At 38.3% G+C, this 16541-nt stretch overlaps 1 protein-coding gene and 1 long non-coding RNA gene across 6 annotated transcripts in view; one reads left to right on the top strand and one right to left on the bottom strand.

Moving 5' to 3' along the window:
* Nucleotides 1-16541, top strand: part of AGBL1 (AGBL carboxypeptidase 1) — an 857161-nt gene that overhangs the window by 13083 nt on the left and 827537 nt on the right. The window contains exon 1 of one of the 5 annotated variants that reach the window (XM_077940233.1): nucleotides 12540-12732. The exons of the other annotated variants lie outside the window; for them this stretch is intronic. Coding sequence (XP_077796359.1) covers nucleotides 12718-12732 — 15 coding nt within the window. The 5' untranslated portion in view covers nucleotides 12540-12717. Of the gene's footprint in view, nucleotides 1-12539; nucleotides 12733-16541 lie in introns of those variants that run through there. 5 annotated transcript variants of the gene reach the window in all.
* The window catches only part of LOC106999275 (uncharacterized), a 33389-nt gene that overhangs the window by 9309 nt on the left and 7539 nt on the right, over nucleotides 1-16541 (bottom strand). Inside the window, exon 3 of the long non-coding RNA XR_001446067.2 lies at nucleotides 14940-15059. This is a non-coding gene — a long non-coding RNA (uncharacterized LOC106999275). The remainder of the gene's footprint in view (nucleotides 1-14939; nucleotides 15060-16541) is intronic.

Consider the following 16541-nt stretch of genomic DNA (forward strand, 5'->3'; position numbering starts at 1 on the left):
ACAATTTATAATGAACAGAAATTTATTGACTCATAGCTCTAGAGCCTGGGAATTCCAAGATCAAGGGGCTGGCATCTGACCAGGACCTTTGTGCTGCATCATGACATGATAGAAGGCATCACATGATGGAAAGCCAAAGAGAGGGAGAGCGAGAGCAAGAAGGGGTCAAATTCCTCCTTTTCTAAGAAACCCACTCCCAAGATAATAAATCTATTCCCCCAATAATGGCATTAATTCATTCATGAGAGAAGAAACCTCATTGCCTAATTATCTCCTAAAGGTTCTACCCCTTAATACAATTGCATTAGGGATTAAGTTTCTAACACATGGTTTTTGGGGAACACATTCAAATAATAGCAGCTTTGGAAGCATTTACTGTTTTGGAAGGTGTGGTTGGAAAGGTTGAATTGTATATTCAGTGACTTTCCTCATCTAGGAGAACAAGAACAATATAGAGCTCTCCAGGAATGGAGACACTAGCGATCCACTCCCCGCTTTAGGGCTGAGACCTAAAGGACTGCTCTCTAGAAGTAAAAGTGAACCATACACAAGCTAGTCTTCACATAGAGTCATTCTCCAACTCTTCTGGCTGACTCAGAAAATCTGAAGACTTGAAAAGGTGGTCTCATATGCCTAAAAGTCCTAAGTACCTGCTAGTTGCAAATTAAAAACATCACTGGTGGAAGAAAATGTGATATGAGGCCCTATATTAATTCTACAAGTAATTTAAAAACCAGGCATCAGAGGGAGATAAGTTAATATGGATAAACACCATAAGAAATAATAGATGATAGAATTAGACCCACCAGTACCCCAGAAACTGAAAATACTGCACATAGAATATAAGATAACTTTGGTTGCTGTGGTAAAAGAGATAGAAGCCAAGTTTGAAATTTTGGACAGCGAACTATAATCTACAAGAAGTGATACAGTAGATTTGAAGAGGAACTATTAATCAGAAGAAGTTCTTGAACAAAAAATATAAAAACCAAATGAACAGCTCAATAGGTTTAACTGCAGATTAGACTTGGTCAAAGAAAGAGCTGAAAATCAGGTCATAAGAGACTATACAGAATGAAGCAGAGAAAGTCAAAATAATTGAACATGCTGAAGGGCAGGTAAGATACACAAAGTGAGAAGGTTGGACATACATTTAATTGGAGTTCTGGAAGGAGAGGAGAGAATGAGGCAGCAACAGTATTTAAAGAGACAATGAGAGAGTCTTAGCCCTTCAATATGCTGATAATATTCTAATAGCAATAACATCTTACTGAAGTCTATATTCCCTGAAATATAGCCTTTATTAAGTGTCTGTTGAATTCGTTAGGTGAGGAAACATTCCTATTATATTCTAATCTAGTTTTATATCTTTGAAATTACATCAAAAGTTCTTTCAAAATAGCATATTATTTAAAATAATATTAGACAATGTGAACTACTGTCTGATGTGGATATGTGTTCAAATATTTGAATCTCTATATTTGCAGTTGTTACTTCAAAAATTAGAGCTAAATCTATAATTGACACTATCAAGTTTAAGCTCTCATTTATAATCTTATGATTAATTTTTGACCAAAAATCTCCCTAAATTCATATACGTTATCTATGATAATACTCTATTTGATTTCTTATGATGTAAGTTTTATAGCAGCCTTTGGCATTGAGTTAAATATTCTAATCTGGTCACAGGTAATGAAAACATTAATATTTACTTGCTTTTGCTTTGTCCTCTTTAATGACATGGTATTTTGATAACTTTATATTTTAATTGGAAATAGAGAAGAAAAATGATGTTTTATAGCTTCCCTGGGAAGCAGATTCTGAGACAAAGATTTGCATGCAGGAAGTTTATTGGGGGAATGCCTGGATCCGCATGTGGGATCATGAAGGAAGTAGGATTGGGCAGAGGGGAGATTGAACTGCAATGTAGTCACAACAGAGGCTCCAGATGATTCCACACTGAGCTCTGCAACTTAGATGGTCCTTCAGCAATTGTCTCATCCTACAGCAAAGGAGTTGAGGCTGTACACCTTCTCCCCTGCATCATTGGCCAGTCATCGGATGAAGGCTGCTTCCAGATATGGGACATGGCTACTATGATCTGTTTGTATTAATATAGCACTTCTGATAGCAAATGTGTGAGGTGGTTCCCACAATAACAACCAACTCTTCAACTTCCTGGATGGCACCTGGGTATCCTACCTTTAACATCAATTCTGATACTAACTACCTGGAGTTAGCATCAGATCTCACAAGTTAAGGGCTTAATCCCATGAGACTGCTTCTACTTCGTATGCCAATCACCTGAAAATTCCTACCAATTGGCTTCATAGCCAGGGAGTTCCCACAGCTCCCTCTTCAGGTTTGATAATTTGCTAGAACAGCTCCCAGAACTCAGGAAAGCACTTTATTTACATTTACCAGTTTATGATAAAGGATAAAAATGAATAGCCAGATGGAGAGGTACATAGAGGAGGTCTGGAAAGGTCCTGAGAGCAGGAACATTAGTCCCAGGAAGTTAGGGTGCACCACCCTACTAGCAGGTCGATGTGTTCAACAACCTGGAAGCACTCTGAACCCCATCATTTGAGGTTTTTATGTAGGATCCATTACATAGGCCTGATTGATTGAATCATTGGCCTTTGGCAGTTACTTTGATCTCCAGCCCCTCTCCTTTCCCTGAAGGTTGTGAGGTGAGGCTGAAAGTTCCAACCCTCCAACTATGTCTTAGTCTTTCTGGCAACTAGAATCCATCCTGAATCTGTCTAGGGTCCTCCAGTCACCAGCCATCTCATTAGCATACAAAAAGACATGCTTAGCACTCTGGAAATTCCAAGGGTCTTAGAAGCTCTTGTGTCAGGGACCAGGGACTAAGACCAAATATTATAACAAAAGATACTCCTATCATTCAGGAAATTAGAAGGATTTTTCTGTGCCAGGAACTGGGGATGAATATATATATATTTTGAAAAATATATATATATATTTTTTACCATATCATATATATGGAAATATATATATATATTTTTTACCATATCATAATGTCACATGACCTTGGATACTTTTTTTTAACCTTACAGCAATTTCCAGAAGATACTGCTGAGAGCTGTTGGTCACTAATACTCTCTGGGGTTGGGGGGATAATTGCCTCAGTTCTGAAGGGGAGATCTTGGAGGAACACGCCCAGCATCCACTACAGATGATTATTGATAAGACTGAGCATCATAGGACATGGGTTCAAATCTTGGATTTGCTATTAATTGGCTATGTGACCTTAGGCAAGCCATGTAACCTTTTAGGAAACAATTTCCTCATCTGTAAAATAAGTGGTAGTGATAAGATCAGTTTTTCCTAAACTTTAATCATTTGCATACTACTTTTATAATTTTTTTCAAATTTTGGTTCAACTAGACTATTGTTTACTTAACACTATTATTTCCAGGAAATCTGTACATTAAAATTTTTTTTGTTTCTTTTTCTAGAACTGCACATCAAAAATGTAATCATTTTAACCTAACATTATTTAAGGTGAAACTTTTTACATAGCCATAGTATAGCAGTAGCACTTAGCACATACAGGAAGTAGCCACAAAAATAAATGTAATATAAACACATAATGTTATTTAAATCCAGCTAGATATTGTTGCCTGTGCAGTCTCTGAGCCTCAGGTCTGCTTTCTGTTTTCTAAAAAGATTAGCAAATATTGGAGAGGTATTGGAAATAGACTAATAACTGAGACTTGAACAGACATTTCCCAAAAGAATAAACTCTTTACTGAGAATAAACATTTTTCTTTATGTGATACAGTGATATTTAATGCTGTGTCTCCTGTGGCATCTAAATCTAGATCATATACTCTCAGTAGGAGTTTTTTGACCTTTCAAAAAAATCCTGGATTAGGCAGTCTTTTGGGTAAAATTATATTGTTCCATGATTCGCTACTTGTGTGAGAAGAGTATTGGGGAAAAGATATGAATTATAATTTTTTCAGGTCATGCATCTATTAAATACTATCCAGAAGCTTGAGGAATTAAGTTTATTGGCTGAGGTTCCTAATATTATGAGCATGCCATATTTGAAATTTGGCCATGATAAATAGTAAAGAGAATTCAATGCTTCAATTATTTCAATATCCCTGGAAGAAGCAGCCTTTCATAAAAAATAGACCCTCCTTCCTTGAGAAACCTAATATAGTCCTACCCTATGACCCAGCTTCCCCTCCTCTGAAGTGGCTGATCTGAAGTCAAATGCTCTAGGATCCCCTCTTTGTGAAATCACCAGTTTCTTAATCAGATGTCTTTTTTCATGCTGACCAGGCATTAGCCCACTTATCTTGGAACATTTAGGCATTAATAGGAGGGACCTAGAAAATTGTCCTTCTTGTGATCTTCCTGGAAGGTATCAGACCCTGTACTGAGATGCTCAAACCTGCAGACTCACTTCTAGAATTCCATTATCTCTGCATATGTAGGTCACCATGAGGAGCAGAGCTTTGAGTCTTCTCTAGGACTTCAGCTGTATTCTAAATGTTACTGGAGTTGCTATTCCTGATTCTTTTTGATGTTTATTTTTAGAATTGATACATCGTATTTTTACTTTTACATATTTATGGGATACATGTGATATTTTGTTACATATATAGAATGTGTAATGATCAACTCAGAGTATTTGGACTATCCATCACTTTGAGTATTGGTCATTTCTATGTGTTGGGAGCAGTTCAAGTTCTCTCTTCTAGCTCTATTTAAATATACAATACATTGTTGTTAACTATAGGCATGCCACTCTCCTATTGAACACTAAAACTTATTTTTCTAACTGTGTGTTTGTACACATTAACCAACCTCTCTTTACTCTTCCTCCACATTGACCACCACACACCCTTCCCAGCCTCTGATAACCAACAAGCTAATCTCTATTTCCATGAGATCCACTTTTTTTTTAGCTCCCACGTATGAGCGAGAACATGCAATATTTGTCTTTCTGTGCCTGGCTTGTTTCACATCACATAATGATCTCTGGTTCAATCCATGTTGCTGCAAATAACATAATTTTATCCTTTTTTATGGCTGAATAGTATGCCATTATGTATATATGCCACATTTTCTTTATCCATTCATTCACTGATGGACATTCAAGTTGATTCCCTATCTTGGCTCTTGTGAATATTGTTGCAGTAAACATGGGGGTGCAGGTATCTCTTTGATATACAGATTTTCTTTACTTTGGATAAATACTCAGTGGTAGAATTGCTGGATCACATGGTAGTTCTATTTTCAGTTTTTTTAGAAATCTCCATACTGTTTTCCACAGTGGCTGTACTAATTTACACTCCAACCAAATGCATATGAGTTTATTTTTCTGTGCATCCTCACTAGCATCTGATAGTTTTTGTCTTTTTAATAATATCCATTCTTCCTGGGGTAAGATATCTCAGTGTGGTTTTGATTTGCATTTACCTGATGATTAGTGATGCTGGATATTTTTGCATATACCTGTTGACCATTTGTATGTCTTATTTTGAGGAATAATAAGATTTATTCATACCCTTTGACCACTTTGTAATAAAATTATTTATTTATATATTTTTTGCCATTGAGTTCCTTGTGTATTCTGGATATTAGTCCTTTGTTGGATGAATAGTTTGCAAATATTTCTCCCGATCAACAAGTTATCTCTTCATTCTATTGGTTGTTTCCTCTTCTGCACAGAAGCTTTTCAGTTTACCGTAGTCCCATTTGTCTATTTTTGGTTTTGTTACCTGTGCTTTTGAGGTCTTAGCCATAAAACTTTGCCTTGGGCCAGTGTCCTAAAGTGTCTCCCCTAAGGTTTATTCTAGTAGTCCTAAAGTTTTGGGTCTTATGTTTAAGTCTTTAATCCATCTTGAGTTGATTTTTAGACATGCTGAGAGATAGGGGTCCATTTTCATTCTTCTGCACGTGAATTTTCCGCTTTACCACCACCATTTGTTGAAGAGGATGTCCTTTCCCCAGTGTATGTTCTTGGTACCTTTGTCCAAAATTAGTTGGCTGCAAATATGTGGATTTATTTCTGGGTTCTCTATTATGTTTCATTGGTCTATGTATCTGTTTTTGTACCAATATCATGCTGTTTCGGTTGCTGTAACCTTGTAATATATGTAGAAGTCAGGTAGTGTAATGCTCCAGCTTTGTTCTTTGTGCTTAGGATTGCTTTGGCTCTTCAAGCTCTTTTTTTGGTTCTCTACTAATTTTAGATTTTTTTTTAATTCTGTGAAAAATAACATTGGTATTTTGATAAGGATTGGATTGAATCTGTAGATTGCTTTGGGTAGTATGGTTGTTTTAACAATATTAAGTTTTCTGATCCATAAGCATGGGATGTCTTTCCATTTTTTAGTGTCCTCCTCAATTTTCTTCATCAATGTTTTGCAGTTTTCCTTGTGGAGATCCTTCACCACCTTAAAGCCTTGAAACACAACTTACAAATCTATGACACACAGCAAAAGTTGTGCTAGGAGAAAAGTTTATAGCAATAAATGCCTACTTCAAAAAAATAGAAAATACTTCAAATAAACATTTCGATAATGCACCTGAAAGAACTGGAAAAGCAAGAGCAAAACAAACCCAGAATGAGTAGAAGGAAATAACTAATAAAAATCAGAACAGAGATAAATGAAATACTGACTAAAAAATAATGCTAAGAATCACCATCTTACATTTATTCCTAGGTATTTTATGTTTGGTAGCTATTGCGAGATTGCTTTCTTGATGTAGTTTTTTTTATTGGTTATTTTATTATTGGTATATAAAAATGCTACTGATTTTTGTGTTTTGGTTTTGTATCCTGTCACGTTACTGAAATTGTTTATCAGCTCTAAAAGTTTTTTGGTGGAGTTTTTTGACTTTTGTACATGTAAGATTATGGTATTTTCAAAGGACAATTTGATTTCCTCTTTTCCAATGTGGATGCCTTTTTTTTTTTTTTTTTGAAACAGAGTCTTACTCTGTTGCCCAGGCTGGAGTGCAGTGGTGTGATCTTGGCTCACTGCAACCTCTGCCTCCCAGGTTCAAGCGATTCTCCTGCCTCGGCATCCTACACCCAGCTAATTTTTGTATTTTTAGTAGAGATGGGGTTTCACCATGTTGGTCAGGCTGGTCTTGAACTCCTGACCTCAGGAGATCTGCCCGCCTTGGCCTCCTAACGTGCTGGGATGACAGGTGTGAGCCATTGTGCCTGGCTCCAAGGTAGATGCCTTTTATTTTTTTTCTCATGCCAGATTGCCTAGTACTTTCAGTACTATGTTGAATAAGAGTGGCAAAAATGGGCATCATTGTCTTGTTTCAATTCTTAGAAGAAGGGATTTCAGTTTTTACTTTTCTGATATGATGTTAACTGTGGGTTTGTGATATATGGCTTTTATTAAGTTGAAGTGTTTCTTCTATGTTTAATTTTTTGAGAGTTTTTTTTTTATTGTGAAGGGATGTTGAATTTTATCAAATGCTTTTTCAGCAGGTATTGGGATTGTCAGATGGCTTTTATCCTTCTTTCTAAATATGCAATATATGACAGTTATTGAATTGTGTATGTTGAACCATTCTTGTATCCCTGGTATAAATGTCACTTGATCATGGCTTATTCTAATTTTGATGCGTATTAGATTATGTAAGCTAGCATTTTGTTTTTGTGTCTATGTTCATGTGAAATATTGGCAGGCAGTGTTCTTTTTCTGTTGAGTCTTTGTCAGGTTTTAGTATTAGGGTAATGCTGACCTTGTAGAATGAATTAGGGAGAATTCTCACCTCTTCAGTTTTTTGGAATAGTTTGAGAAAAACTCGTGTTCTTTGTTAGTTTAGTAGAATTCAGCAGTGAAGCCATCTGGTCCTGGGTTTTTCTTTGATGGGAGAAAGAAAAACCCAGTCTCTCATCTCAGACTTTTTTTTTTTTTAAATTATTATTTTACTGATTCAATCTCATTACTGATTATTGGTCTATTCAGGTCTTTTATCTCTTCCTAGTTCAATCTTGGTAGGTTGTATGTGTCCAGGAATTTATCCCTTTCCTCTAACTTCTCCAGTTTCTTACTGTATAGTTCTTCATAATAGTCTCTGATGATCTTTGTATATCTGTGGTCTCAGTTGTAATAGCTTTTTTGTTGTTGTTGTTTCTGATTTTGTTCATTTGGGTGTTTTGGTTAGTCTATCTAGCAGTTTGTCGATTGTACTTATCTTTCAAAAAATGAAGTTTTCATTTTGTTGATACTTAGTATTATTTTTTAGTCAGTATTTCATTTATCTCTGTTCTGATCTTTATTAGTCATTTCCTTTTACTCATTCTGGGTTTGTTCTGCTCTTGCTTTTCTAGTTCTTTCACATGCATTATTAGAATATTTATTTGAAGTTTTTCTACTTTTTTGACGTAGGCATTTATTGCTATAAACTTTTAGCACAACTTTTGCTGTGTACAATAGATTTTGGTATGTTGGGTTTCAATTTTCCTTTGTTTCAAGAAATTTTTTGATTTCCTCCTTAATTTCTTCCTTGAGTTAATAGTCAATCAGGATCATGTTTAATTTCCATATATTTGTACAGCTTCCAAAGTTCCTTTGTTACTGATGTTTAGTTTTATTTTATTGTAGTCTGAGAAGATACTTGATATAATTTTTATTTTTGTGATTGTTGAGTCTTGTTGTTGTCCTAACATTTGGTCTATCCTGGAGAATGGTTCATGTGCTGATGAGAAGAAAGTATATCTGTAACTTGTGAATGAAATGGTCTGTAAATGTCTGTTAGTTCTAAGTTGGTTTAATATACAGCTTAAATCCAATGGTTTTTTGTTGTTGTTGTTAATTTTCTGTCTTGATGATCTGCCTAATGCTGAGAGTTGGGTGTTAAAGTCCCCAACTATTATTATATTAGAGTCTACCTGTTCTTTTATATCTGATACTATTTGCTTTATAAATCTTTGTGCTCTGGTGTTGAGTGCGCATATGTTTAGAATTGTTATGTCCTCTTGTTCAACTAATCTCTTTATCAGTGTGTAATGACATTTGTCTTTTTTGTTTTTTTAACAGTTTTTGACTTATAGTCTGTTTTATCTACTACAAGTATAGCTACGGCTGTTTGCTTTTGATTCTGTTCATGTGGAATGTATTTTTCTATTCCCTGACTTTAACCTATATGTTTCTTTACAGGTGAGATGAGTTTCTAGTAGGCAGCATATAGTTCAGTGTTTTCTAAAAATTCATTATTTCAGTCAATATCTTTTAAATGAAAATTTAATGCCTTTGTATTCAAGATTATTATTGGTAAGTGAGGGCTTATTCCTGTCATTTTATGAATTTTTTTCTTGTTATTTTGCATATATGAAGAAACCTTTGTTCCTTTCTTTTTCTCACATTGTTAATCATTGTGGTTTGGTGGTTTTCTGTAGCAGTAACATTTGAATCCTTTCTCTCTCTGTCTCTCTCCTTTTTTTTTCTTTTCAGTTGAGATGGAGTCTTGCTCTCTTGCCCAGGCTGGAGTGCAGTGGTGTGATCTCAGCTCACTGCAACGTCCGCCTCCCAGGTTCAAGCAATCCTTTCACCTCAGCCTCCTGAGTAGCTGGGACTACAGGCACGCGCCACTATGCCCAACTTATTTTTCTATTTTAGTTGCCATGGGTTTTGCCACTTTGGCCAGGCTGATCTCAAACTCCTGACCTCAAGTGACCCGCTTACCTCAGCCTCCTGAATTGCTAGGATTACAGGCATGAGTCACCACATTGGTCTCCTTTCTCTTCTTTATTTGTGTGTTTACTCTACCAGTGAGTTTTATACTTTCACATGTTTTCATGATGGTAGATATTGTTCTTTCATTTCCAGTTGTAGGACTTCCTTAAGCATTTCTTGCAGATACAGTCTAGTGGTGATATCTTTTCTCAGCTTTTGCTTGTCTTGAAAATACTTTATTTCTCCTTCATTTATAAGGATAACTTTGCTGTGTATAGCATTCTTGCATAATATTCCCACCCCACCAGCATTTTTAATATATCATCTCATTTTCTCCTGGCCTGTAAGGTTTCTATTGAGAAATTCCCTGTTAGTCTAACAGAGGTTCCCTCATAAGTGACTAGACACTTTTCTCTTGGTGTTTTTAGAATTCTCTTTTTGCTTTTGACTTTTGACAGTTTAACTATAATGTGTTGTGGAGAAGATGTTTTTGAATTGTGTCTATTTGGGGATCTATAAGCTTTCTCTATCTGGATGTCTAAAACTCTTACTAGAATTAGGGATTTTTCAGCCACTATTTTGTTAAATAGGTTTTCTATTTTTCTATTGCCTTCTATTATTCTATTGTCTTTCTATTGTCTTCTGGGACACTGAATATTTAAATAATTGGCCACCTTAAGGTGTCTCATATGTCATGTAGGGTTTGTTCATTCTTTTTTCTTCATTTTTATCTTACTGGGTTTTTTTCCAAAGACCTGTTTTCAAGCTCTGAAATTGTTTCTTCTGTTCTAGCTGTCTATTGTTGAAGTATTTTTTATTTCATTTAATAAATTATTCATTTCCAGGATTTCTGTTTGGTTCTCTTTAATTATATCTATCTTTTTGGTAAATTTGTCATTTATATCCTGAATTGTTTTTGTGATATATTTATATTGTTCATCTGTGTTCTTTAGCATAACAGGGTGATTATAGTAAAAATTAATTTAATTGTACATTTGAAAAATCTCTGAGCTTCTTTAATATCAATATGTTGAATTCTTTTCCTGGGATTTTGTAAATTTCCTTTTTATTGTAATCTGTTGCTAGAGAATTACGACTTTTTTTGGAGGTGTCATGTTTCTTTGCTTTTTCATGTTTCTTTTGTCCTTATGTTGATATCTGCGCATCTGATAAAACAGTCACTTCTCCCATTTTTTTGGATTTGCTTTTGTAGGTGAGGGCTTTTTCCTGAAGATGTATCAGTGGTGTTGGTTAGCTAGGACACTTTGGTTTTACTTCTGGGTGTGTGCAGTAGTAGTCTCCATGTAATTTCTTCACCTGTAAATGGTGTTAGTGGTGTCTGTGATTTTCTCAGTGACTTTGGTTGCAGTTGTTAGTGGAGGCTGTGGTGAAGTTTTGCTGGGAACGAAAACACCAGACAGTCCAATCCTCAGGCCCAAGTGAAGGCAGTTGAAGGCTGAGCGTGTCTTTCCTTGGTCCTCAGGGTGGCATATGATTGCATTGGTGTTAGCTATTCTAGGCAATTTGGTTCTTGGGTAGCCAGGTGGCTTGCTGACTTGCTCAGGTGCCAGCAATGGTGGCAGTGGGCCAGGTGGGTGGGTGGGTCCTTAGGACCCTGGGCAGTGGGCAGGGCGTGAGTAATGGCAGTAGCCATAGCAGGACAACCCTCTAGCTCCCAAGTGGCCTGTGCTGGTATTGGTAGCAGCTGTGGTGGGTGAGGAGGGCCAGTCTTGAGGCACACAGGTGGTGCATGCACGTGGGTGCCTGCTATGCTGGTAGCTGCAGATTGAGTGGGCCTGTCCTCAATCCCGTCAGAGGAGTGCTCAGATGCCAATGGTGGTAAATGGGGCAGGGTGAACTCAAGGATCTCAGATAACACATTTTGGTATTGGGGAGGATAAGGATGGGCCAGGTAGGTGTGTCCTCTGGCCCTCTGGTAGTGCATACAGGTGCTGGCTATGGTAGGCAGGGGTGGGGTGATCCCTAGGGCCCCAGTGGAATGTTTGGATGAGGACAGCAGTGGCTGTCATGGCCCTGCTCTTGGGTGGGTTGCTTTTAGTGGCAGCAGTCATAGACAGGCAGCTGGGGAGTATATGCTTTCACCCCAGTGGATGGCTGCAGGTAAGGTAGCCTGTCCTCAGGTCCCTTGTAAGTGCACAGTGGCTCTGCTGCTGAGGTGGCAGGGTTGCTGCCAGTGGCTTGTGCTTTGGCCCTGGGTGCAGCAGCCAATAGTGGCGGTGGCTGTGTGTGGGGGAGTCTTCTCTCAGGGGACATGAAAATGCACAGAGGTCCCACTGGGAGTGGCAGGCTTGTTGCCAATGGCTTGTGCTTTTGCCCTGGAGGCAGCAGCCAGCAGTGGTGATGGCTAAAGGTTAGGGATGCCAGTGGGGCTCCAGGAATGTGGAGATACAGGGGCTGTTGGACCTTATAGCACAATGCAGTCTGGTGAGGGCTGGGCTCTCAAAATAGCACCTTCCTGTAGCTTCTTAGGACTTGTGGGGGTGGTTGTGGGACCCAGTGTGAGCTCCCTCTCTGGAGTAATACCATTGTACGGTCTCCAGGTAGCTACCTACGTTAGTTTCAGGGCCCACAATGGTCAAAGGGCTTTCCCATGGGTAGGGCTGCATGAGTCCATGGTGAGAATGCAGACCACGGGGAGCCCCTTACCTAGCCTTCCCTGCATTGGGGAGCCTCTCCGGGATCCCAGCTGATCCTGGCCGAGAAAGCTGCCTGACTTCCCTCTCGTTCCTTGCCTTAGGTATTTCTTGCCACTTCTTGGTTGAATTCCAGTGTTCTTTCTTAGATGATCTATTCAAAGTGTAATAATATACTTGCTATTTTGGTTCTTCTTTGTGGAGGAGGCAAGTACCAGATGCCTCTAGTCAGCCATCTTGAAGACTCTCTGTTCCTGATTCCTTGTTGAGCTATGTTGACAGATATTTCATCCCAGTTTTTCTGTTCTTCAGTCACCCAATGTTGAGACTCTGGACATCTCTTGCTGAAATCACCTAAGCTAGGTAGCCAGAGGATGACTGAATTCTATGTAAGTACCAATTTATATCAGTACTAATAAATAAATTAGAAAGACATATACAAATTACCTAACCTGGGACTAGTAAAGGCACAAACTCATGTTAGTGGGGCCACCATCACTAATTTAGTTAGATCTGCATTCTGAATATTCCTGAGGAATTCAGACCGTGAGGCCTCTTGGCCTCTAGCATAAAACCAGTTGATATCAATAAATAGATAGTGATAAGATGACAACCATCAGCTTAATAACAGAGAAGGAAGAAGGTGAGGGGAAAGAAGAGGAGAGCAGCAGGAAAGAGAGGCCTTTACTCAGCCCTTTTTCTATTTTCCAGGTCATAGGGCAGGGACAAACATCTTTGAATACAACCTCTATGTGGTTAATCGATCCCTCATTTACAAAGTCCAGGTTTGATTACACAAATAAGTGTCTTCTATTCTATTCTAGGCCAACCCAGTCACAGTTCTTTTTGTAACTCTTTGAATCTTTTCTTGGTGTACAGACTTTGTGGCCAATTTAACAAGGTCTGTGAAAGTGAGTTAGTTTTACACGTGCTGTTTAATTTGGTGTGCCTTACAAGTTACATGGACTATCTGGAATTACGCTAGTATTTCTATAATGACCTGATAACTCAGCCATTCGTTTCTTCCAATCACATCTGAAAAATCACTTTTCTCTTTGCTTCTAAATGTTTTGCTCCCATGTGGTTATTTAATTCTGCAAATGGCACAGGGACAAAATTTTTATGACTAATAATGTGCAAGTAAATGTGTGTTCCATCTGATGTGTGGGCGACCTCTCTGGTATGATATAAACTAGTATGCTGTTGTATTTATCAAGTGCTTGGATATAAAGGTAACAGGGTAGTAAATGTGCTTACATTACATGTGCTTGGTCTTTGTTAGATGTGATCCATAGAATTGCTTTGAGGAAAGCTAAATTCCCCATTACCTAGAACAAAATGCATTTGGATGTACCCACTGTACCTATGATCAAAGCAATATTCATGTATGATATTCTGGGGGTGCATGAAGAAGGGGGTTGACATAATGTGGAAGATCTTTAGACCTACCTTGAGTCCTAATGGGAGGAAACCTCCATCTGATTTTCAGATAATACATGTTCGTTTCACTCAATTCCAGTGGCTGTCCTAGGGCATTTTTCCCCCCAGGGGATGTTTGGCAAAGTCTAGAGACAATTTTGGTTGTCATAATGGCAAGGGATGCTACTGGCTAAACATCTTGCAACACTTAGCGTCCTACTCTGCTAAATGTCTTACAATGGACAGAACATGTCCTTCATCCCCAACCCAAAATTATACAGTCCAAAATGTCAACAGTGCCAAAGTTGAGAACCCCATTCCATTCAATCAGTCATTTATCCATTTTACTGATCTAGGCTGAAATTTAAAATGGCACAATACCAGATAGCACAGTGTAATTTTGTCTAGATAATAATTTTTCTAAGAGGGATAGAGACAGAGATGCTGTACTTGCTAGTTCTTGGAGTTGCTCGTAGAAGGATCAGGCTAGTGGATCTCAGGACAAACATTTTCTCTCCAGAGTCATCTCCTAACTTCCCGCAGGCAGTGTGCTGTGGAGTCCTGAGAACCAACTGGCAGTGATCAGTGTTATTTGCTTTGATGTATTCCTAAGGCTGGAGGGATTGTTGAACTTCATGAGTGACACATGCGTGGAGGAGAAGAGTATTATAATTCACAAAAGGGAGACGGAGACCAATTAGAGTAGATCAAAAACAGAACATACCGTGGGAAACATTCAGTGCACAAAATCATCCAGCAAGCTGATGTATGCACACCAAGATCCATGAAAGATGAATATGGCATCCTGCGGTTTACAAGTTCGTGGGCGACCACAGGACAACGTAAAACAGGAGAATTTCACAAACAACTGTGATCCTCCATGGTTTCTCTTTTGTTCTTATTTCTTCTGCAGCATGGCTAAAGATTTTAGAACTTAATTTTCATATGTAGTGCCAGAAAGTGACTTTATCTTTGGAGAGAACTGAGTTGCAATCCTAGTTCTACTGCATATAAACTATGTGCTCTTAGGCAAGTTATCTAGCTTCTTTAAACCTTAGTGTCCTCATCTATAAAATGAGGAAAATGATACCTGCCTGTTGTGAAGATGAAAGGAGATAGAGTTTGTGAATGTGCTCTCACAGTCTTGGCATGTCCCGGGTGCTTGAAGAATACTCACCCAACTCTTTTGCTCTTGGAGCAGAAGCAACGTCAAATCTCTCCGTTCTACCAAAATGTTGAGCTTTTCAGAATCACTTTCTTATAAGTTTAGGAAGCTCTTCAGAGTGCAATTCACCATCTAGAATCCCTCGGTGGGGGTGGGAGGATAAACAATTGTACTCACATTTAACAGTGTTCTGGGTTTTTCTGTTGTTGGGTAGGGCTCAGTGAGGAGAGAAACGGGAGGAGGAAGAATGCCAAACATGATTCAAGAGGTTCATGGATTGGAAAACAGGGATCTCTAGGAATAGACTGGCTGCTATTTTGCCCTCTCAGAGAGTTTCTCAAAGCCTGGTGCATCCATATGGGTTCTAATTTGTGTCTTGCATAGTAGTTCCTCATTTTTTATAGGGAGATCAGCTCTCTTAAAATAGAGTAAGAACCAAGACAACAACCAATTCATGCATAGGGAGAGTCCAGATGGATATCATGCTATAAAATCTGTACACCATTTGAGGAGAGCCTCATGCTACCATAATCAGGGCTGCCTTACAACCCTATTTTACATACAATTAAACCTTTTGATCTAAGTTGCAAGCCAATTATCTCGCTGCAACCAGCAAATTAAAATAAGGGGAAGATACTAAAGATGCTTCTTTGACAAAAGCAAGGAACGGCAGTTCTCTCGAGCAGAGATTTAAGTTTACATACTTCACACAGAACAGGTTGAACATAATAGTAATTTTCATAGCAATAAACATTCATTCTCACCAAGAAAGGTGAGATAATTTTGAGTGTCTTCTGTTTAAGGGCATGGGAAATTTCTCTTCAAAATATGTATATAAATAGATACATAGGTAGATATAGCTTTACTGCTTAAAGACATAAATATATAGGCTAGACTAATCATTGAGGAATAATTCAGTATGCCAGAATATAGGCAATTAGAGTGCACCCTACAAATACCTCCTGTAGTCCCAGGACATTGGTGCATTCTTAACCTAGGAAGTCAGGGACTCAGAAGCTCACTATTAATTTCAAGTGGATACATTTAGGTGCTTCAGTTTCTCTTCTTGTAAAATGCAAATAAATTGAGGTCAAGAGAGATGATTGTAAAATGCTCCGAGATCTATAGCTAAGAAGGAGAGGGGAGCATGGCCAGGTGCAGTGGTTCATGCTTATAGTCCCAGCACTTTGGGAGGCCAAGACGGGCGGATCATGAGGTCAAGAGATTGAAGCCATCCTGGCCAACATAGTGAAAGCCTGTCTCTACTAAAAATACAAAAATTAGCCAGGCATGGCAGCGCGCACCTGTATTCCCAGCTACTCGGGAGGCTGTGGCAGGAGAATCTCTTGAACACGGGAGGTGGACGTTGCGGTGAGCCGAGATTGCACCACTGCACTCCAGCCTGGCAACAGAGTGAGACTCCATCTCAAACAAACAAACTAACAAACAAATAAACAAAATCAAGGAAGGGGAGCATGTTGAAGTGAGAGTATCTATCATATTTAAGGTCCTTCTCTTTTTTGATTAAACATCTCTGGCTGTAGAATGGATATAGATTGCCTGAAAGTATAAAATGAACTCCTTTCATTTTATACTTTCAGGCAACCAACTACA

The sequence above is a fragment of the Macaca mulatta genome, chromosome 7, assembly GCF_049350105.2.
Source record: "Macaca mulatta isolate MMU2019108-1 chromosome 7, T2T-MMU8v2.0, whole genome shotgun sequence".
NCBI classification, from domain to species: domain Eukaryota; kingdom Metazoa; phylum Chordata; class Mammalia; order Primates; family Cercopithecidae; genus Macaca; species Macaca mulatta.